This window comes from Ctenopharyngodon idella, chromosome 17, assembly GCF_019924925.1.
Source record: "Ctenopharyngodon idella isolate HZGC_01 chromosome 17, HZGC01, whole genome shotgun sequence".
Lineage (NCBI taxonomy): Eukaryota > Metazoa > Chordata > Actinopteri > Cypriniformes > Xenocyprididae > Ctenopharyngodon > Ctenopharyngodon idella.
Genome location: NC_067236.1, coordinates 5822423 through 5844365, shown reverse-complemented (window position 1 = coordinate 5844365; position 21943 = coordinate 5822423). Strand labels below are relative to the sequence as shown.

The window sequence follows — 21943 nt, the reverse complement described above, 5'->3', positions numbered from 1 at the left end:
TCCACTTCCTTCACGAAACATTCGCACTGGTCAAAATAACGCATCAAAGCGTCGTTCACAGTAGGGTCCAACTCAACTGAAGCAACTGAAACAAAACAAAAAAAAGAGAGCCTTAGCAGAACTGACATTATGGGTTTATAACCATGGGACTTTGACTCTTAAAACTGGAATTGCAATATGTTACTCTGTAAACTTATTTAATCAAGAAAGTAATATGTGACCCTGGACCATAAAACCAGTCATAAGTCGCACAGGTATATTTGTAGCAACGTAGCCAACAATACATAGTATGGGTCAAAATTATCGATTTTTCTTTTATGCCAAAAATCATTAGGATATTAAGTAAAGATCATGTTCCATGAAGATATTTTGTAAATTTACTACCGTAAATATATGAAAAAATGTATTTTTGTGAGTGGATATGCATTGCTAAGGACAACTTTAAAGGTGATTTTCTCAATATTTAGATTTTTTTGCACCCTCAGATTCCAGAAACCATACATCAATGGAAAGTTTATTTATTCAGATTTATATCATATGATGTATAAATCTCAATTTAAAAAAAAAAAAAAAAAAAAAACTGACCCTTATGTCTGGTTTTGTGGTCCAGGGTCACATATAGATTTCTAATAAAAATAGGTTAGTTAAAAAATGGATTGTTCAGAATGGATTTTTTTAGGTGTTTTCTGTTTTTTTTTTTTTTTTTTTTTCTGTGACATTTGTACTTTTGTGAAGATATTTTCATATGGCTATATTAAAATGTGCCACTTATTTTGGTCAAGTATTTTTTATTGAACGAATTCATCTAAATTAACCGCTTCATATTAGCTATTCAACTTGAAAGTGAAAACAGGTCACTATAATGCGTCTGTAGAGCAACTAAACCCATACAAAAACAACTGAATATAATCCTCTTGAACCTGTTTCTCCACGGAAAAGAATGTGGCTAAAATGATCGATTTCACTTGTGAATGTAAATCCAGTGTTACATTATGGTTGGACCTCTGAGAGGGGGCGGGGCGTTGAGTACACGTCACAGACAGTGGGATCCCCCTCCCCCTCCTTTTTCTTCTTAACGTAGCACAGACAGCTTTTTAACAATCCACCCACTGACGCGAACGTCTACAGCTTCTTATACGAGGCTAAAACCACCAGCCCCATCACAACACAGTTACCCACTTCTAACGAGGTATTTTACGCGACAGCGGGATTGTCACGAGAGGCGTGTTGTTTGGCCTGGATCGCCACGGCTCAGGATCGGACGAGTTACAAGTCTCCTTTGGAAAAAAAAATAACAACAACAACAGCACGGTGAGTTCAACGGAGCTGTTGATCTCTACTTCACCAGGGCCTTTCTAAGAACACGTTTCTTGTATTTTGACGTCTACTAGTCCTCTATATGTAAATTATAACCGCCCACTGTGGACTATGGGAATTTATTTTCCACTAGGGTCGAGTGATCCTTTTCTGTGTAATCTCTTTTTAATCGCGTGCCTAGTCATCTGGACCAGCTCTACCGTTTCTGAAGGTAAAGAGGCGTTATGACACAACACGGTGTCAATGCCAGCTTTTGTCAAGTATTAGTGGAAAGCATATTCGTTGGTAAAAGCGCGTGATTTCGATGGTCGTAATCAAGTGTAATGATTTTTTCGCGCCAGACGCGTTAGTTTACGAAAAAACCGCAACAATAGTATCCAATGACTTTCGAGGGTTAAATTAAATTAAAGAAAAGAAAAGAAAAAAAAAAAAAAATGTGTATATATATATATATACACACTAACGATTTTCGAGATGTGTTGTGAAGTGTGAGTCTATAATAACGCGACGAAACAGAGAGCGGTCGAGCAGCCGTTGCCATGGTTACCTCCTAAGCAAATAAGACTTTGTTCGCGAGTGTTCTATATATATGACATTTATATAAATTAGCGGAGTGTACACGTTAACACTTTACAGTAAGGTTCATTAGTTAAACTAATAATGAACTGCACTTATACAGCATTTATTAATCTTTGTTAATGTTACTTTCAACATTTACTAATACATTATTAAAATCATGTTAACATTAGTTAATGCACTGTGAACTAACATGAACAAACAATGAACAACTGTATTTTCATTAACTAACGTTAACAAAGATTAGTAAATACAGTAACAAATGTATTACTCATGGTTAGTTCATGTTAGTTAATACACTAACTACTGTTAAACTAATGAACCTTATTGTAAAGTGTTACTGTGTAGACATTTAGCGCAGTCTGTCTACTTTGACAGCGGTCATACTGAAACAGATTTAGAAAAATGATTTTTTTGCCTTTCACACTTGTTATAAGTGTGAAAGGATATGCACAAAAACCATATTTGGACTAACAGTCTGAACGAGGCTTCTGTAGAATAACTTTTGTTTACTAAAATGTTCGAAAATGCGTATGTAAAAAAGTTAAGATATAATTAAAACAATATATCACTATTGTTTTTACACAAATACATTTTAATGAACTCATTTGGGTGGTTTCAAGCAAAGCATATTTAGTCCTACATTGTTCGAAACATGAATGACTTTCCTTCTTCCCGTTTTTTTTTTTTTTTTTTTTCTCATGGAATAAAAAAAGGGAGATGTTAGAAAACCATTCACTTCTTTTCCATCCTTTTCCATGAACTAAAATGAATAGTGACTGAGCCTGTTATTCTGGCTAACTTATCTTTGTGCTCCATGGAAATAAATTCATGTGGGTTTGTAACAACACAAGGGTGAGTAAATGAAGACAAAATATCCATTTTAGGATAAAGCGTTCCAGTCTGTTGACGGTGGCAGGCAAAATATTATTTGTACATGAATTCCAGTGAGTTCTTTGCACTCTGAATCTAATCGTTCTTACTTGTGTCTCTTGATATTTCTCACCGATTGATTAACATTCACTAGAGACCTAAAAGCTACTCCTGTGTCCTTCACAATTGATACTTAATGTACTGAAAGCAGTGAAGACTTTGACCTTGTTCTTTCTGCTTTACATGGATAATATCTTGGAAGAGAATATTGTCCCTTCAAACTGTTGTAAAACCACATAGCATTGATAGGAGAGAGGAGTTAAAACAGTTGGTCATAGAAAACTGCCTGATGTTTTTGAGGGCATGGAGGGAAAGCGGAATAAAATCTGGAGTCAGATGTTTTCTGTGTTGTTGGCCACAGTTCTGTAGTTTGAGATTCAAGGTTACAGAACGTTTCAGTCTAAAGAGACACAAGAGTGCCTAAACCAGGAATGACTTGAAACTGGGCCACATAATGGAAGCCATAGTGAGAAAAAAAAAACTGTTTCTAAATACTGGAAAGGAGAACAGAGGAGTCTCTGGTGAGATGTGTTACTCCACACATCTATGTAATACTAAACAAGTCAGATGTGATGTAAGATTAAAACCGGTGATTCATCTGGTTTTGCAGTGTGTGTATGAGGATGTGGAGTCTTTGTGAGTTTCCTCAGTTTCTTTCATGCTTCACCTCTTTCTTTTTTTATATCTCCTGTGGTTTCTTTTTCTTTGTATCTCTCTGTTTTTCTTTTTATACTCAGATACACATCCTCTTGTTCCTGTTTTTTGCTTTCATACAATTTGTCCTACTTAAAGTGAAACGTCATACGGTCTAATTATAGGAAGAGGTCTATATTTTTATCATCAATATCCCAAGGAGATTAATAACAGCATTCACAAGCAGGGCCGTCCCTTAAATTCATGGGGCCCAGGACAGTTTTTTTTAATGGGTTGGCTCAATGAGTAGACACTGTATCATAGAAGACATTAGTAGGTCCCCCTTGTTCTCCCAGATCACAAGTAAGAGTGTGTGTGTGTATGACATAGGTATTACAAGGAGAGGGTGACTTATGAGGACATTACCCCATGTCCCCATTTTTCAAAAGGTTTATAAATCATACAGAATGAGTTTTTTTGAGAAAGTAAAAATGCGCATAGTTTCCTGTGATGGGTAGGTTTAGGTGTAAGGTTGATGTAGGGTGATAGAAAATACGGGTTGTACAGTATAAAAAACAATTACGCCTATGGAATGTCCCCACAATTCACAAAAACAAACCTGTGTGTGTGGGGGGGGAGTTTGGTTACACTATATTTAAAGTGACATGGTTATATTGTACTTGCTCAGATAAGTACTGAGTAATAATTAACAACATGTACTTACTATAGAGTTACGGGTACGGTTTAGGATTAGATACTTTTATGCATAATTCACTGTTATTACTATAGTAAGTACATGTAGTACGTGTACATGTAGTAAATACTATGTCACCCTAAAATAAAGTGTTACCAAAAGTTTCAGGACTGTTCAGGCAGGTTGGCTTTGTCTTGTAGTCATCTGTCTGTTAAGGGAGTGTTCACGCTTGTTCGATTCTATTGGTTCGTTTGGTCCGGACCAAAAAAGAATATAATACATTTATTTTTGGTTCACTTGGCGTTCGTACCGTCATCTTTAACACCGAACCTGAAGATACACAAAAAAAAAAAAAAACTTATTTTGCGACGGAACTTACTGAACATCCAAAACAATGCTGTGTGCTGGGCTAAATGCGCTTGTTATATGTGCATACATATGAGGGCATTTTGACCAGCTGAGAACTCATGAAGAGTTTATAAAATGTGTAAAAGTGTCAAAACAGCGGCAGGAATTCGTCCGTAGCACACAAACGAAGATCTGCTGCAAGGAGACAGCGTTTCTGATGCCCGTACCGAACTGTAATGGGCAACATCGCGACTATGACAATGCTTCAGCATTCTGTCCTTTTTAGGGGCGCATCTGGTGACATCACATCCTGTTTTTGGTTCGTTTAGATGTCTTTAGTCTATGTTGTGTTCATATTTCTGTCGAACCGCACCAGAGTTTGTTTGTAAGCGGACCAAGACACACCTTTTCAGGGGTCTCGGTCTACTTGTTTGGTGTGCACCAGGGTTCAAGATGGCAGCATTTACACTTAATCAAATGAACCGCACTAGCAGAGCAATCGCACCAGAATTGGTTCCAATCGAACCAAGTGTGAACACAACCATAGAATCCTCTAAAGCTATGAAAACCAACTGTGGCTTGCAATGCCTTGCAATCATGTTTGTATGAATGTTAGACAAGCTTCTTTAGATGGCAGGTGGTGTTTTGATGTGGTTTTAAGTGCAAGACTCTTGAGTATTCCAGCGGTGTTTTCAACCAGTTAATGCACTGATTACACACTTCACTTCATCACATGCATAAAAACACAATTACTGCACTCAATGCATATTAAGGAGGTTAAATATCAGAATTTAATCTTATTAACAACGTGCAGGCACAGGGTGAGTATAATGAGGTAATATCTACTTTAATGCATATTTTGGGAGACCTAATCACCCAAACACCCTCAGTATCCCTCTGTTTGTGACATAGAAGACTGTGTTCTTGTAATTTGAATGATAAAGATTACACTATAAGACTTTTCACTCTTTACGCACTAACAGCTACTTGGTTTCAGTGTGCCAGTGTTTATGAATGTGTGTGTTTGTGTGCTCAGTGATTCATTATGCTACGCAAAGAACAGAGAGTAAATTGTGTAAGCCATTACAAATATTTATATTAAACATTCCAGGGTATACGGTACATTACCGTTACACAACATTACTAGTTGCATTTTTATTCAAATTAATTGTGTGGCATTACAAACCAAATTAACAGAAACCAAACATAAAAGGAAAAAGTTGGTACAGAAAAAGAGAACAAGGAAAAGAAATTTGGAAATGTGTGGCAGGGAATTTAAATTTGAGGAAATGCTTTGCGGTTGAGTTTTAAAATTTGAACGTGTGACCTACGGGAAGGAGTCGTGCTTACTCGGACAAAAACATCCAAGTTATGTTGAGATGAGATAGTTCCTGCTTAGGGAATGGTTATGAAAACATGCATACTAATAAGATTAATTAATAAAAACATTTAAAAATGCAAATGTAAAACAGGCAGAGCTGAGGTTATGGGAGGTTGTACCTAGAGTCTCAGGTGTTTAGAGGAGCTGGGATGGATGAAGACAATGGTCAAGGTCACACTAAAGGAGGAGCACATGTTTTGCATAACAGCAGTTACTTTGTGTTTCATTTCAAAATAAAGGGAATGTATTTTGGTGATAAGACTAGCAGCTGCTCCTTTTCATTATCCACACATACAGGCAGGATGTGGGAATAAAAAGACCTTCAATAGACTTGTGGACAACATCAATGGTCAACTTAATTAGATTTATAAACTTTTTTTTTTTTTTTTTTTTTTTTAATACCAAAAATTATGTGTATCGCATAGTCCACGTATAGTCCATCTAAATTGCTGGGTCAGGAGTAATCCTGTTTTCTATATATACATCTTTATAGTATATCTATTTTTATATTTCACAGAAGAAAGAAAGTCATGGGGGAGTTTGAGGTGAAACTGCATGAAAAATAAACCTCACAATAATTGAAAATGGGCTGTTTTCCCATAGACACCAGTTTTATTCTTGCCAATTTATTGGGAGAAAGCTAAGATAACATAGCGTCACATTCACTAACAACCATAAACATTCACCATGCTATCTAGATTATGGAATTTTGGTCAAATACATTCTATTTTGGCTGTGTATAAAACATACAATATGCATTACTTAAATGAAAAGACAAGGCAATGTCTCTGTTGTGGAGGAAACTAATAAAGAATAGCAGTCACAGCAGAAATCGTTCTCACCTCAACCATGTTTAAAGTTTATGACCCGCCCATCTCAGGAACTTGGGTATCAAAATTACCCCTGAGCTTTCCAGTTGTAAATATGGCTTGAGAGGGCATTCATGTCCAATCTTTAACTAGAAAACTCGTATTTATGATCATTTCGACAGCACGTGAAGGCAGCATTAGTTTTCAAATAAGCCTGAAGAACTTGATTAGCTGGATCAGATGTGTTTAGGTCTCTCGCCCTACAGGAACTGAGGGCCCCTGCCCTGACCCAATGCATAAATGAAAATAAACATGACAAAAACAGCATCTGTGACAGATTTAGGTTTGCAATGCTGTGTAAACGTACATGTCAGTGAAGAGGATGTGGGCTGTAGATGTAGGGTAATATAGCAAGGTGAACACCAAAACGGTGTTGGTGTCTTAGTCTTTGAAGCGCTGATGAATTGATCTGTGCCATCCGGAGTCATGGAGACGGACACTGAAGACGTCTCCTAATGGAAAAATCCACACACACACTTGCAGAGCACAGCCAGAGATTCTAGTAGATGGTTTGCTTTCCTTTTCTAAAAAAACATTTGCTTTCCCACAGCCTAGAGCTAGAGCTTGTGAGAAAGTTGAGAAACTAAAGCTCTCAAGGACAGAATTTCTCAGTGATTGTAGTTACACAACTGGTGGATCATACACCTGCATCTTCCATAAATGACTTCTAAACGGCATGACCTTTGATTTGGCATCTTAAGTTGTTAAATATTCACATTTTTTTTGCTTTACTGAGCTCTCTGACAAAATTGAAAGATAATTAGATAAGCATTTTATGTCATCCGTTAAATTTGAATTTTTAAATGTCATCATTCAGATAAAAAAAAATAGTGTTTTCAGATAACAAGTAAAATGTTAAACAGTTCCTAAAGCATAAAGTTCACAATTTATAAAAATGTGCAAGACTTCTTGAGATAATTTTAGTGATAATTGCATGTACACTTCTGCAATTTAAAGGGTTAGTTCACACAAAAATGAAAATAAAGTCATTTATTACACACCCTCATGACCTTTATTTATCTTTGGAACACAAATTAAGATTTTTTTGATGAAATTCGATGGCTCAGTGAGGCCTCTATAGCCAGCAATGTTTCTGCAACTCTCAAGATCCATAAAGGTACTAAAAAAATATTTAAAACAGTTCATGTGAGTAAAGTGGTTTAACCTTAATATTATAAAGCGATGAGAATACTTTTTGTGCTCCAAAAAGCCAAAATAACGACTTTTCAACGATATTTAGTGATGGCCGATTTCAAAACACTGCTTCTGAGCTTAACGAATCTTTTGTTTCGAATTAGTGATTTGGATCATGTATCAAACTGTTAAACTGCTGAAATCACGTGACTTTGGCGCTCCGAACCACTGATTAGATTCGTAAAGCTCCGAAGCAGTGTTTTAAAATCGGCCATCACTAGATAATGTTGAAAAGTCGTTATTTTGTATTTCTGGCACACAAAAAGCATTCTCGTCGCTTTATAATATTGAGGTAGAACCACTGTTACTCACAGGGGCCTCACTGAACCATTGGATTTCATCAAAAATATCTTAACTTGTGTTCCGAAGATGAACGAAGGGCTTACGGGTGTAGAACGACATGAGGGTGAGTAATAACTGACATTAATTTCATTTTTGGGTGAACTAACCCTTTAATGGTCGTATTAACTGTACTAACCTTGCACAACTAACCCAACACACTGTTTCTGGGTAAGTTATACAGTTTTTAACTCCTTAATTGTGACTTAAATCATAGAAGTCTAAAATAAACCAAAAGTACAATGTCACAATTGTATAACTATATATTGTATATCTATAATTCAGAAATGACTGATAGAATTGTATGGGTTGCCAAACGAGTGACTTTTACTGTCATGAAATTTTAAATTGAAATTAAAAATGTAAATATTAACCAAATTGTCCAGTTGTAAGCAAATCTTTAAAACCAGCTAGTGTGCTTGCTGCGAGAGTATAGGCAAATAAGCTATTTATTACTGCTGTGAATTTAAAGAGAACTGCAGCTTCTCTGAAAATACACACAGTGTGATAATTAGAAACCAAGAGAGTGTACTTAGCTGTCCTATTTGTGTACTGACCTGCACAAGTGTGTGTGTGTGTGTGTGTGTGTGTGTGTGTGCTATTGCATGACTAACTGCAGTTAGTAAAGAAATCACTGTGTGCTGTTTGGCCCAACATTGGTCTTAATGTAATATTGGCTATGTATAGTCCTATAAGTATTCTTTTGTGGTACCCAGGTGTGTTTTTCATAAATTTCATGTGTGTCGTGTTAAACAAAAGTTTCACCAGTGACACGCATGATTATTTCCACCTTACCATCAGCTGGACTGCATAATAAAGAACATTATTGCACAATATTGTTAGGATGTAGATTTCAATGGCCAGAAGACTCCTCTGTTCGTTTTTCTAGCTTACGGTCTGTTTCTTTTGCTTGCATGCACATGTCTAGGAGTTGTGTCCTTGTATGTGTGTGTTCTGTAAATATTTACCATTTTTGTGAATAGGAACTGAGCCAGGTGTGTTAAGAGGCCATGTTTGTTTTAAGATAATGTAAAATGAATGAGAGGTGGTGAAAACTGTGCAGCTATACACAAATATAAAGGTCGCACGGAATTAAATTTCTACTATGATGTTTATTCAGTTTGTCATGCAAAAATGTTGTTTTTAAAGCTGATTTGTACACTGTCAGTACATTGTGATCTGTTCTGCTGTTGATAGACATTAATATTGTTGAGTGGTTTTGTGAAATGCGCATTTTTTGCTAATTTTTTCTGTCCCCTGTTATTATAAAAAGAAATAAATGATGAAATGCTTTAGTTTTAAAGGAAAATAATTGTCCGATCTTTTGCATTGTGTCCTTTAAAATTAATTTTCCTTATTTTTAAAAATGTTTCTCTATTTTGGGCTTTTTGTTTTTGGGCTAGTAAATTTTATGTTTTTTTGTTATTTGATGTTAATTAATTTCACAGAATTTTATGGACTGTTAGAATAGTATGAAATGGTATGTCATGAAATTCCTTGGAATTCTATGAATCTGTATGTCATTAAATTCCATAAAATTTCATGATATTTCATCTTCTATGATACGCCATTGCATGAAATCCAATTGAATAGCTCTTTGATTCAGTAATTATCAGGCAGTGAAACTGGGCAAGGAGTTAAGGAAATGATCAGATACTTAATCCAGTTTCATTTTTAAGATTTAAAGAAGACAAAAGGATCATCAGCATATATAGGCTGTTTTTTGTTTTTTTTATGGTCACATCATTAAGTTATGAGGATCAACTTTAATATGACTGATACGTGACACCCTCAGAAAAAGGAGTAAATGCTAAATCAGTATTACAGTATATTTGAAATGAAAATGTAAAGAGTTTTCTGACAAGAGAATGAGCAAAGGAAAATGTCTGATGTAATAAAAAAGAGGAAGATAGTAGGTCTAGAGAAATAAAAATGATTTTGATGTTTTCTTGGAAGATTGTGTTGTTGTGTTCAGTGTTGTGTTTATCAGTCATGCAGGTTTTTTTATTGTACTGTCAGCTGTATGCTGAAGTCTGTTTATCCACGTGGGTGTTCTCGCACAAGCTGGCCAACATCTGCTTTTTTTTTTCTTTTTTTTCTGTATCAGATGCTGTCGCTTTTCCATTCATGGCTGTTTTGGGCGTTACCACTTTGAACAATTTTGGGGGGGAAGGCTGTGCGTTTGGTTTGTGTACAAAGCATCAGCAAGATTATCTATAAATGACGATTTATAGACAATCTTATTGATTAGTTTTTATTCTAGTCAAGGTGAGATTTGTTTATTTACGTTTTCAGTTTGTTCACGGTTCATTTGTAGCTTTTTTAAAATCTAATGTATCATCATAAACTTCATAAATATACACTGTTTTCCACTGATAACTGTAATGAGCATAATTAATAGCGAAATACTCATTAATAATTAATTGTATTGAATATAAATGCATTGTTTTAAGAGTGTTGAATGGAAAATGTGGAGAGTAGAGTAGAGAGGCAGTAACACTTTTCATTTGTTACCTAACAGGTTTTATTTGTTAATATTAGTTAACTACATTAGTTAACATGAACTAAGAATGAACAATACTTCTACATCATTTATTAATCTTAGTTAATGTTAATCTTATCATTTACTGATACATTTTTAAGATCAAAGGTTGTATCTGTTAACATTAGTTAATGCACTGTAAACTAACATGAACATTTTTAATAACTAACATTAACAAATGTAACAAATGTATTGCTTATCGTTAGTTAATGTTAGTTAATGCATTAACTAATGTTAACCAATGAGACCTATTGTAAAGAGTTATCAGAGAGGCTGTAAAGCCATTTACAAGTTTATTGTTAGCTATTATATATATTACAGAGTAAGTTGGCGAAACCGATCAAGCCATGTGTACTGAATTTCAAGAATGCTTATATAACAGAGTTGAACTTGCTCAAGTGACCCCTGTTCTCTAACTTCTAAATGTTTAAAAAATATCTTGCCAAAATTCAAAATCATAGCCTGCAACTTGTCCTCTTGTTGTTTAACAGAATCATGTTGAAGTTTAACAGCCTAAGTTAAAATGTAACTTTTAAAATGCAAGATATTTCAAGGAAGGAAGTGCTTCAGCGCTGTTAACTCCCATCACCAATGCTCCTTATATTTCTTATAAACGCAGTGAGATGTAACATGATAACTTACAAATAATAAGGAAACAAGATGACGTCATTAATGTGGCAGAACCGGTTTAGCGACATTATAAGATTTAAGGGCTGACAGAACATTAAAATAATGAAACTAAAACAACATTTTAAAATGAAACAAGAATACATACTGTGTAAAATGGAAAACTAAATAAACTTTTACCCACAGGTCAGTTCACTAAGAGCAACACAGATTTCTATCACTGCTAAAAGGATGAAAGCTAATGGTTGGCTGGTCATCTGACAAATGCCCTGTGGTTATTTGGCATAATTTCCAAGTTGCTATTTACTTGTTGTTGTTTCTTATTGCTGACTGGTTATTCTTGTTGTGTGAGAGAGAGTATTTTTCCCCTAAGCTGATTTAATTACCAAAGGTCTTCCAGACATAGTGTTGAGTCAGAGACTTTTAATCTCTCTCTCTCTCTCTCTCTCTCTCTCTCTCTCTCTTTCCCCCTCTCTCTCTCTCTAAGTTTGTTTGCTCTTTGTATTTTGTTTTATGCTCAATTACACACACACACACAAGTTATAGCTTGGCAAGCATAAGTCATAATTCCAGAGCATTCCAGAACATTGAGGGTGTGTGTGGCGTAATTGTTATGTAGCAAGTATATGTAGTAAATATAGATTTTTTAATAAAGTTTGTACAGCTCTAAAATTACCTACATTTTATGGGCCTACCAATGTATGAGAACAGAACAGAACAGAATAGCAGTGGCTGGCCACTTCTTGTTTTAGGAGGTATTTTTCTATTTTCCGCAGCTTCAAACCAAACCAAACAGCTTAGAGATGAATTACAACATCAAAAACAAAAAAAGCAAATGACAACTGGAAAAAATTGACTGTGTCAAGGAATGACACATCCCATGAATCATTATGAAATATTGATTATAATTATTAACAGTATATTAGTAAAGTATATAGGTTAAATATTTACATATATGCAAAAGTTTGGGGTCAGTAAGATTTTTTTTTCGGAAAAAAACATTACTTTTTTTTCAGTAAGGATGCATTAAATTGATCAAAAGTTACTGTAAAGACATTTATAATGTTACAAAATATTTCTGCTTCAAACAAATGCTGTTATTTTGATCTTTCCGTTCATCAAAGAATCCTGAAAAAAAATGTATGAAGGTTTCCACAATAATATTAAGCAGCATGTTTTCAACATTGATGATAATAATAAATGTGTCTCGACCACCAGATCAGCTTATTAGAATGATTTGTGAAGGATCATGTGACCAAAGACTTGATTAATTGCGAAATAATGAATTTTTTTCATTGTTATTTTTTGGATTGCTATGCCACAGTTCCTGATTTTGGGCAACACTGTCAAACAGGATGCGTGCTCTGGATATACACACAAATGTCTGCATAGTTGTCAGCAAAGATTATGTTGATTTCTAGGACTGCTAAGGCAAATAATTGCTTTTTCTGTATACACATCATAATCTGTTAGCTAACTTGACTGTGCTTTTCTTTTTTCAGGGCCATACATTGGTGCACGCTGACACTAAGGGATTCAGCATCCTTGAGACTACAAAATTTGTCAGACTTTGCCGTTACTCCGTTTAACACAGTGGAGGTGGAGGGGTGAAAATCTGGACCTCCCAGCTACTCTCTTCCAATGTCCCAGAGGCACTATGACTGCTTTCGGGGCACCAAACTGCTGAGTGTGGGCTCAACTCCCCTCCCCAGCCCCTGAAACGGCCCTACTCCCTTTCACCCAGACATGAAGGAGGTGAGGCTGTGGACAGCTAGTGACGTCTCTGATTGGCTGACCGATGAGGGCATGCAGGAGTACACGGATGCGTTGCGGAACGTAGACGGCCCTTCACTCTTGCGACTCTCTGAGGAAGACTTTAACGCCTCGCCTTTGTCCCTGGTTACCGGAGACAGTGGTCGACAACTTTTGGAGCGCATAGAGACTTTGCGCTTCACCAGCCACATGAAGGCACACAAGAGCAACAACATTGAAAACAATCACCACGCTAACGGTCACGTCAGCGGCGCCCTTGCCAACGGCAGTGTTAGCAACGGCAAGATTCTCAACGGCGGTCCAAAGAACGGCTTGCGCTCTGATGCAGTTCGCATCTTGGTTCCACCGCTACCTGAGCAGGAGCGCACACCGTATCCCACGGAGTGGTTCAAAACAGGCGTGGCCTTCCTGTACGCTCTGTGCTGCTTCCTCACAACAACAGTTGTGATTTCAGTGGTGCATGAGCGCGTCCCACCCAAGGAAGAGTCCCCGCCCCTCCCGGATAAATTCTTTGATCTGTTTGATCGTGTGGAGTGGGCGTTTTCCATCTGTGAGATCAATGGCATGCTGCTTGTGGGACTGTGGTTTACACAGTGGCTTCTGCTTAAACACAGGTTAGTTCCTTGTGGCCAATTCACACCACACAGACAAACGGCAACAAACAAGTTGGCCATTAGATTTAGGTTCACACTGCCCAAACAAACTCAGACAAACATTGATTGAACATGTTCAGTCAGGTGAATACAAACCCTGACCAACGCCGACAGGGGTAACACACTGATCCGACAAAACCCAACAGACGTGTTTGTTGGCGTTTTTCTGTGTGGTGTGAATTGGCCTTTACACATTATACCAGTGGTTTTCAACCTTTTTGATTCCAAGGCCCCCCATTGTCCACAATAATGACGTCACATCAGGTCGTTCTTCATCAGTATATTGGGGTATATCTGTTATTTTCTCTGACTATGACCCTGATTTCTCTCTGTTTGCAGATCCATAATTGGCCGCCGGTTCTTTTTTATTGTGGGAACTCTGTATTTGTACAGATGCGTGACCATGTACGTTACAACATTACCTGTGCCAGGCATGCACTTCAAGTGCTCCCCCAAGGTAACTGCTGAAGAATGAAACTACACCATTATGGTTAATGTTGGTCTAGTTGATCCAGAATAGGCATACTGTTGATTTGAAGTGGTTGATGGATGTGAAATCGAAAATATTGCCTTCTGCTATAGCTCTCACATCTCTTTCACACTTTTAGAGCTACAGCAGAGATTATAGGTGAATAATGACTTATAATTTGGTCACAAAGCTTATATAACGATGCTGCACATAAGTAGTGTTCACCATTTTTACGTTTCTAACAAATTGACCTTTGGTCACTGTCTGTTTTCTGGTTTCATTTTATAAAAAAACTGCGTAATACCCTAAATAAGTCATTTTATTCATACACAGTTGGAGAAATACAATGATTACAGAATAATGATTTTTGAGTGAATTAAAATCAGAATCAGAAAGAGCTTTTTTGCCAAGTATGTTTGCACAAACAAGAAATTTGTTTTGGTGACAGAAGAAGCTTCCAGTGCACATGACAACAACAGTACACAGATAGTAAAATAAAAAGCATATAAGTGAATAAGATATATATATATAATACTACCAGTCAAAAGTTTGGAAACATTACTATTTTTAATGTTTTTGAACGAAGTCTCTTATGCTCATTAAGGCTGCATTTATTTAATAATAAATTTAAAAAAAAATAATAATATTGTGAAATATTATTACAATTTAAAATTATGGTTTTATATTGTAATATACTTTAAAATATAATTTATTTCTGTGATGCAAAGCTGAATTGTCAGCATCATTACTCCAGTCTTCAGTGTCACATGATCCTTAAGAAATCATTGTAATATGCTGATTTATTATCAATGTTGTGTTGCTTAATATTTTTTTGGAACCTGTGATACTTTTTTCAGAATTCATTGATGAATAAAAGGTTAAAAAGAACAGCATTTATTCAAAATATAAATCTTTTCTAAATCTTTTCAAAATATAAATCTGTTTCCAAACTTTTGACTGGTAGTGTGTGTGTATATATATATATATATATATATGTATGTATATATATATAAAAAATAGACAAATTTGTATGTGCAGGTGTACTATAAACAAATAGAAGACAAAATAATTCCTTAAAATCAAAATTTGTGAGGGAGAACGAAGATAAAGTGGTGAAGAAAATAGTTGTTTTCTATCTATACATGTTTTTGTGCATGTTTATGCTTATGTGTGTGTGTTTGTGTTCTAGCTCTTTGGTGACTGGGAGGCCCAGTCACGGCGGGTAATGAAAATGATGGCAGGTGGTGGCCTGTCAATCACTGGCTCTCACTCTTTGTGTGGAGATTACCTGTACAGTGGACACACAGTGATGCTGACATTAACATACCTCTTTATCAAAGAGTGTGAGTACACATATGCATAATGTTGTTGTGATTTGTTGATGACTCCATCTAGTGGACATGAAGAGCAATAACACCATCTAGCAAGATTACCTCTGTTTGTTACTTCTGCCTACACTGTGAAGCCAATACACAGAATTCAATTTTTTATTTTACGGGTGACAGATTCTCCACGGAGGTTCTGGTGGTATCACTGGCTCTGCTGGTGCCTGAGTGCTGTCGGTATCTTCTGCATCCTGTTGGCTCATGATCACTACACCATCGACGTGGTGTTGGCCTACTTCATGACCACACGTCTCTTCTGGTGGTACCATACAATGGCCAATCAGCAGGTAAATTCAGAGATGAAACTGAGAAACCTCTGCTGACTTACCAGATTTAAGCATCTTGTGCTTGATATTTCATACATTATTTTTGAGAAATCATGTTGTGAATGTGTCTCATATGATACAGCAGGTATCTGAGGTAGATTTCAGTCATAACTGTAATTCTTTTAGTGATATGGTATGCACTCTACAATAAAAAATTATAAATATTAAAAATATAAGATATATTTAAAGTGGTAATTGATGTTTATATGCATTTCTTATTTATGCAGCTTGTAGTATCATTATTAGTCTCATTGATGTTCACTAACAGTGTTCTTGCTACAATAATTTTATTATATTATTCTATATAACATTTACAGTGGCAAAAGTATTCAAACCCCTTCATTTTGTCACATTTTGTTATGTTTCTACCTTATGTTAAACTACTTTAAATTACTTTTTTTCACATTAATCTACACTCCATACACAATAATGACAAAGCAAAAAACAGATTTGGAACTTTGCAAATGTATAAAAAAATAAAGGCACTGTATATACCGTAATTATGTAATTTAAGACATTTATTTCATAGTTATAGTAGAACTCATACCCGGCCTTTGTAAAATATGTAATGGTTATGCCCACCTTCTTTGATTTGATTGGCAATCTTCATTATTTTGACATTGACTAGCGCAGTTACACCGCTAATCAGCTCAGATGATAAACTTGGTTATCATGCCGTTGTACAATATTTTTACAGCACCAAAGTACAGTTATTATTAAGCAGTTATTTCACAACCTTTATTATATACCTCAGAAAAAATACAGAGATCTGGGCCTAAATATAACAATAATAAATAACACAAAAAATTTGTATTAAAATAAGGAGCTAAGTAATGAATAAAAATATATGTGTGTGTGTGTGTGTGTGTGTGTGTGTGTGTGTGTGTATTGCGTTTCTTAGTTACTTATTATCCAAAGTAATGAAGTGAAGTGAGGTGAAATGAAGTGAGGTGAAGTGAAGTGAAGTGAAGTGAAGGCCAAGTATAGTAACCCATACTCAGAATTTGTCCCATCCAAGTTAGTGCACACACATTAGGAGCAGTTTTGCCATTTGCTGCGGCACCTGAGGAGCGATTGGGGGTTAGGTTCCTTGCTCAGGGGCACCTCAGTCGTGGGTATTGAGGGTGGAAAAGAGCGCTATTCATTCACTCCCCCACCTACATTTTTCCTGTTGGTATTGGGAATCAAACCTGCAACCTTCAGGTTACAAGTCTGACTCTCTCACGACTGCCTCCTAATGCATTGAGTTACTTTTATATTACTTTTTCTCACCTGGGCTTGCTTGTTTGTTTTTTAATAACTAAACAAGTTTGGCAAATGTAAAAGCCCTTTCACACCAAAAGTGAAATGAATAAGCCTCAGACTGAAGGAAATGCAAATTCACAGCTGTACAGTAGAGGGCGCAGCTCAAAACTTTCAGCTGTGCTGCCATTGTCTTACTTCAGCAATAAAAAACACACAAATGTGATGTTTAACTAAAGTCATTATTGCTTATTCGTATGATTGAATTTGATCATCAAAGGTCAGCAGCAAAGATACTGGCTAATAAAGTGAGATTAAATACATAAAGTATATTTGTGTTAGTTAACATTTAATTATTGCAGGTTTGTGCAATATTCTGACTGAGTTTGCATTTCACTGTTTTTATTCATTTTGAGGAATACTAAATCTGTTTTTGTGCAAGTGAGATGAGTAAATGCATGATCACATTTAGTCTAGAAGTATAATAACCATCATGTTTACACAGCCCACACAACACCTCTGCACTTACTCCCAATTTCTCTTAAAGTAATAGTTCACTTTAAAATGAAAATTACCCCAAGCTTTACTCACCCTCAAGCCATCCTAGGTGTATATGACTGATGAACACAGAGTTATATTAAATAAATATCCTGACGCATATCTAGTTTAAAACGCTTACACTACGTCCTACGCCTTCCTATTCAAAACTTAAGAAAATGACGTTGCGTCAGTTACGCTTTTTCCGTAAGTTGAATACGGAAGGTGGTCTGGCGGAAGCTAGATATTTTACTTTTTATAACTTGTTAAATATTTTTCTTACCCAAACGCATCGCTTTGCTTCAGAAGGCCTTTATTAACCCCCGGAGCCGTGTGGAGTATGTTTATGATGGATGGATGCACTTTCTTGAGCTTCAAACTCCCGTCCACTGCCATTATAAAGCTCGGATGCATCAGGATATTTACTAATATAACTCTGACTGTATTCATCAGAAAGAAGAAAGTCATATGCACCTAGAATGGCCTGAGGCTGAGTAAAGCTTGGGGTAATTGTCATTTTAAAGTGAGTTAATTCTTTAACATGGGAACAAGAGAGGTGTTTGTCAATAAATGAGAAAACTTGTTTGAAAAAGTAACTGATATTTTGTAGTAAATTTAAAATTACTTCACTAGTTACTTGAAAAAAGTAATCTGATTATGTAACTTGTGTTACTTGTAATGCGTTACCCCCAACACTGCATATAATAATAATAATAATAATAATAATAATAATAGACATTTATCAAAAAATACTGTGATTATATGTACGTAGATGATCTTTGATTATATTGATCTAGGCAGTATTTTGATTCTGAGGGTGTGCAGCTGAAAAAATAAATGTTGCTGCAATTGACGGGTAACTTTCTTCCTCCATCTGCATTTTATCCATTTCTGAAGAACTGGAAAACAGTGGTATTAAAAAATCTATTTTGCCTCCTAACTTAATCTCTTGTTCTTTCCTATAGGCTCTAAAGGAAAATTCCACTGGCAACCTGTTCTCTCGTGTGTGGTGGTTCGGCCCATTCCAGTACTTTGAGAGTAACGTTCGCGGCATTGTGCCTCGAAACTACCAGCTACCATTCTTGTTGCGAATATTGACGAGCACCCGGGTTAAGTACAGTAAGCTGGACTCCCGTGAGTCGTGATCCGTGACTCCTGATTGGCTGGAGCTCTGTGAGACTCTAAAAGAGATACTGCTCTTCCCATCAAGCCCTGCAAAACTGGTTGAGCACTGTGACGCATATACACCGATCATTTTGTATTATTCGAAGCTTTTCAACATCCCTAGCTGGTATGTATATGTAGAGCAGAGCATCTAACAACTGGATTTGATTTGCTGCTCTTTACGGTTTAAAAATTACCAGGCCTCGGTGTCATAGAGAACTGAGCCTTCCTGCTGTCTTCTCGATGGACTTGGCCTCGCAGAATAGTAATTTAAGGTTCATTTACCTGCCAAAACTGTATTGAATAAACTGGAACACTTATAGAAACAGATTTTCTTTTTAAAAAGCATCTTTTTGTAATAATTTTATTAATTCTGGAGCAAGAATTTTTTCTAAATATTTCGCAGGTTTATTTTCCAAAAAGTGTCGTCCAAATAGAATATCTTTTTTAGATTTGTACCTTCCTGATAGCTGAAACCCGTACAGCTTCAGTGTTTTATAGTGCCTTTCTTCCACACACACATATACACATGTAATATACTCATACACACATCCATACATCCACAATATACATGCTTTAAACATTTATATAATGTGTTAACCCACAATGTTGTCTGTCTGAATGTTTGCTTGACCCGTAATCATTAAGAGGGGCAGTATGTTTTTATAGAAGCTATGAATGTGGGAGTTCAGTTCTGCCTTTTCGCATTACAATAATCGTTCCAATCAACCCTGAGCACACTTCCTAGTGTATTAATTGGATAATTGTATTCAATTATTCATTACTGAAGATTTTCGTTTTCTTCTCAGTATCATCCATTGAAATGAAGTGTTTTGATCAGGATACAAGTTTTGTCACGACTAAAGGGCTGTTCATACAGGACATGTCTTTGCTTTCAAAAAAAAGGGATGTGCAGTGAAATGTAATGCAGTCGTTTTAAAAGTTTAACTGTTTTTAACTTACAAAACGCGGAGGTTGTGGTCAAAAATGTCTGTGTAGTGTGTGTTTACATAGCAAGACAATTGTTAATCTCATCTTAACCATGAGATTTTTTTAGTCTATGACTAAAAAAAAAAAATTTCACTGAGAATCACTGCTAGGATTTGGAAACCATCCTAATATTAAGGAAAGTCAGATTGTCTTCCTTGACAGAAAAGATTCACTTATACAAACTGAATGTTTACAATATTACACATGAAGCTAATGATGTAAGTGTGTGTAGAGGGGTTATTTGTACATTAAATAGCATATATTATTGTTGTACACTGTACAACATGACACACTCATCTGTCAAAGTTAACTACCCCTATCCTTTTTTTGTGGTTTTAAACTATAAAAGTGGTTTGTTTGGTAACAGAATGTATTTGAGGGCTTCTCCTTTAATGTGAAGTGAGTTCAAAATGGGCTTCCTTTAGCTAAAGGGAGGATCATCAAGTCTCTCACTAAAAAGCCAGAAGTGTTGTAAATGTTCTGGAGCAAGAACCAAATAGAAACGGAAGGTACACCCAGGTGTTTGTGACAGGTAGACTGAATGATAGGTGAGACGGGCCAGCAAAAGGACTGAATCAAGTCTCTGAATGTACAATAAGTGACAGTCCTCAGTTTAGAACTGGAGGGAAATTCAGAAGCACTTTAAAATGATGCCCAGCCACACAGTTCTTCTCAAAACTGCACTTCAGTGACCTGCACGCTGATAAACCTGCAGGATGAAAACACTATTTTATTATTCCCCCAAGTAACAGCCTGATTGATGATGGTTTTATGCTCTGTCTTTCATATGAAACTGACAGTGGGATAAGACCTGTGAATGTGCAACACGTACTAATATGTAGCCAAAGTGCATGTACCATTTAGTGTGGATATGGATGGCTGCAGTATGCCATGGAGTTTTATTGTTTAGTTTTTTTTCTTTCTTTTTTTTGAGACCATAGAAAAGTCACTAAAACCAGTGTTGGGTCATAAAAGATTTTGTTAAGTTCTTAATAATTAAGTGTTTATTTAATTGGTGAAATCCAATTTGTTCAGCTGTTAATTTGCTTTGTGTTACACTGCCAACTGAATGACTTGAGAAGTGAACCATGTGATATGATGACTCTAAATGCATGTTGTTTTTTGTTGTTTTGTTTTCCTATCATTGTCAATCAAATCCAGCATTGTCAAATTACTTTACATTGTTGTCTAATGTAAACCAGGTTATTTGTGCTAAACAATCTCTTAAAATGAGACAAGGAGTGGAGCAGATATTGAATAAAACATTTAATATTCTGTATTGTCTAAATTTCATTCATTCTCCATCACCTTCCTCCAAGCATCGGTTCTTATTTTAAATGCTAGTAGAAAATTTGCCTGACACTGACTTCAAAAAACATTTAATGATGCTTTATTTTGTCACCTTGTTATCTTGCAGTCATATTATTCTTCCAAAGAGGGGCAGTTGAGCCCTCTAATATGCCTTTGGGGTTGTGACAAACTCTTTGGTCCCAATTGGTCTCATATAAAGAAAGAGTGAGGCTGCTTAATGTCCATGAAGAAGCTGCATTTGTCCAGTTGCTGATCTGGAATCTGTAGGTGGCACACAGTATGTCTTTCTGCATAAATATTTACTCAATTAAAATATTAACCAGACAAAGGAGCTGTCAAAGCTTGTACAACATTCCAAAGCCCAGTCAAAGGTATACAGTAGCATGGGTTTCTTTATATGGGTTCTGTGCTCTTCTGCCACACTGCTTTTGTTATGTGTGCAGTCTTATATGCTGAATGATTTCAGTGAAACTTTAGGTCACTTCCCTTCAAGAGCATCACTTGCAAGTTAATTAGCTGTGAGTGACCCATCAAGTGCATCCTTATTATCCAGTGGAGTTTTTGTACGGCCCGGCTAGGCGAAACACTGACAATGCATAAGAGTCAAGTGTATTGCATAAGTGCATGGCAGCATGGTTAT

At 36.0% G+C, this 21943-nt stretch overlaps 1 protein-coding gene across 1 annotated transcript; it reads left to right on the top strand.

Annotated features, from left to right (window-relative positions):
- Positions 1-1065: 1065 nt before the first annotated feature.
- sgms1a (sphingomyelin synthase 1a) lies at positions 1066-21269 on the top strand. The gene is made up of 6 exons (XM_051868397.1): positions 1066-1311; positions 12956-13840; positions 14219-14336; positions 15538-15691; positions 15854-16020; positions 18804-21269. The coding sequence occupies exons 2-6, from the start codon at positions 13200-13202 to the stop codon at positions 18981-18983; spliced, it is 1260 nt and encodes a 419-aa protein (XP_051724357.1). The 5' UTR covers positions 1066-1311; positions 12956-13199; the 3' UTR covers positions 18984-21269.
- Positions 21270-21943: the final 674 nt, after the last annotated feature.

Excerpts from the sequence above, each read along its gene's own strand:
- sgms1a (XM_051868397.1), top strand. The coding sequence starts at position 13,200 with ATGAAGGAGGTGAGGCTGTGGACAGCTAGTGACGTCTCTGATTGGCTG. Across the intron at positions 13,841-14,218 it reads TGGCTTCTGCTTAAACACAG|ATCCATAATTGGCCGCCGGT; the intron begins GTTAGTTCCTTG and ends CTCTGTTTGCAG. Across the intron at positions 15,692-15,853 it reads ATACCTCTTTATCAAAGAGT|ATTCTCCACGGAGGTTCTGG; the intron begins GTGAGTACACAT and ends TACGGGTGACAG.